Source organism: Salmo salar, unplaced genomic scaffold, assembly GCF_905237065.1.
Source record: "Salmo salar unplaced genomic scaffold, Ssal_v3.1, whole genome shotgun sequence".
Taxonomy (NCBI): domain Eukaryota; kingdom Metazoa; phylum Chordata; class Actinopteri; order Salmoniformes; family Salmonidae; genus Salmo; species Salmo salar.
Window position 1 is genome coordinate 94,205 of NW_025548909.1, and position 1,707 is coordinate 95,911.

Sequence of the window (1,707 nt, forward strand, 5' to 3'; positions counted from 1 at the left end):
GACATCTAGTGGAAGCAATAGGAAGTGCCAAAATATTCCTAAACCCCTGTGTTTTTCAATGGGATAGGTTTAAAGTCAATACAACACATCAGGTATCCACTTCCTGTCAGAAAATGTCTCAGGGTTTTGCCTGCCAAATGAGTTCTGTTATACTCACAGACACCATTCAAACAGTTTTGGAAACTTTAGAGTGTTTTCTATCCATATATAATAAGTATATGCATATTCTAGTTACTGGGTAGGATTAGTAACCAGATTAAATCGGGTACATTTTTTTTATCCAGACGTGCAAATGCTGCCCCCTAGACCCAACAGGTTAAGGACATTATATCAAAGTTGGATCAGCCTGTAGTGTGGTTTTCCACTTTAATTTTGAGTGTGACTCCAAATCCAGACCTCCATGGGTTGATAAACTGGATTTCCATTGATTATTTTTGTGTGATTTTGTTGTCAGCACATTCAACTATGTAAAGAAAAAGTATTTAATAAGATTATTTCTTTCATTCAGATATAGGATGTGTTGTTTAACTGTTCCCTTTATTTTTTTGAGCAGTATATTTCATGACTCTTCTTAATACATGAAACATAATGTTCGAATTTAAGACATAAAGAAAAAAACATTTACTTTACTGTTTAAACAATACAGAAAATGTTTGCTGATTGACAGTGATCACTGATGTCTGGCTTTGTCTTAGAATGTATTTATTGCCTTGAAACCCCTTTTATATGCATGTGACATGCTACCAACCAACCTTGGTTGTCATGCAAATTCTGTCTCCCAAGTTTGTGTACTTATATGATTTTTCCTCCTATAGTTGAATTGTCTTCCATCCTGAAAAGATGACAGGCAAACTACACCTCCTCCTGGTCTTGCTGGGCCTCTGCAGTATGTACTCAATAATCTAGCAATTTATTGGAACAAAGTATTTTACGTATTGAGATAATTATAATATCCATTGAGTTAACATATTTGTGATTTACTGTCTTCATTCTCTTTTCTCTATTAGGGGTGTATGGTCAGAGTCTGGAGGCCATTCCCTCCAGTCCAGTCCTGAAAAACCCTGGAGAACCTGTCAGCCTCTCCTGTAAGGGATCTGGCTTTACCTTTGGTAGCTACCATATGGGCTGGATAAGACAACCAGCAGGAAAAGCTCTAGAATGGATAGGCATTATATGGGATGATGCTAGTGGAACTGCATACGCAAAAAGTGTTGAAGGGCGTATAGAAGTCACCAGAGATAATTCTAACAGCATGGTGTATCTGAAGCTGTCTGGTCTGAGAGCAGAGGACTCTGCTGTGTATTACTGTGCAAGAGAGACACAGTGGTGTGAGTGAGTGGAGGATCTGTACAAAAACCCCACAGAGAATCTAACTGGCAGCAGTCAACAGAGGGTAGTAGAGGATCGGTGTGTTCCATCCCCCTCCACACACACACACAGACAAACTGCACACATTCCCCTGAGACCCACAACAAACAGTACACCACCATTTTATCAACTGAACAACATGAACAACTGGAGAGGTGTTGGAAAGAGAATGACATTATCATATGTGGAATAGGCCATCAGACCCCAAATACATTTTCATGGTACTTCAAGCTAGATGGAACGTGTCCTTGAGCAGCTATTAATTAAATTGATGATTGGTGGGCACAACGGGTTCCTCTCCCATGTCATCATGATGTAAATCCATATCCCTCAGAGTTC

At 39.3% G+C, this 1,707-nt stretch overlaps 1 gene segment (V, D, J or C); it reads left to right on the forward strand.

Moving 5' to 3' along the window:
- Positions 1–829: 829 nt before the first annotated feature.
- LOC106601698 (immunoglobulin heavy variable 3-33-like) lies at positions 830–1,365 on the forward strand. The segment is given in 2 exon segments: positions 830–886; positions 1,008–1,365. Coding segments are annotated over 2 exon segments (375 nt in total).
- The last annotated feature ends 342 nt before the right edge of the window (positions 1,366–1,707 follow it).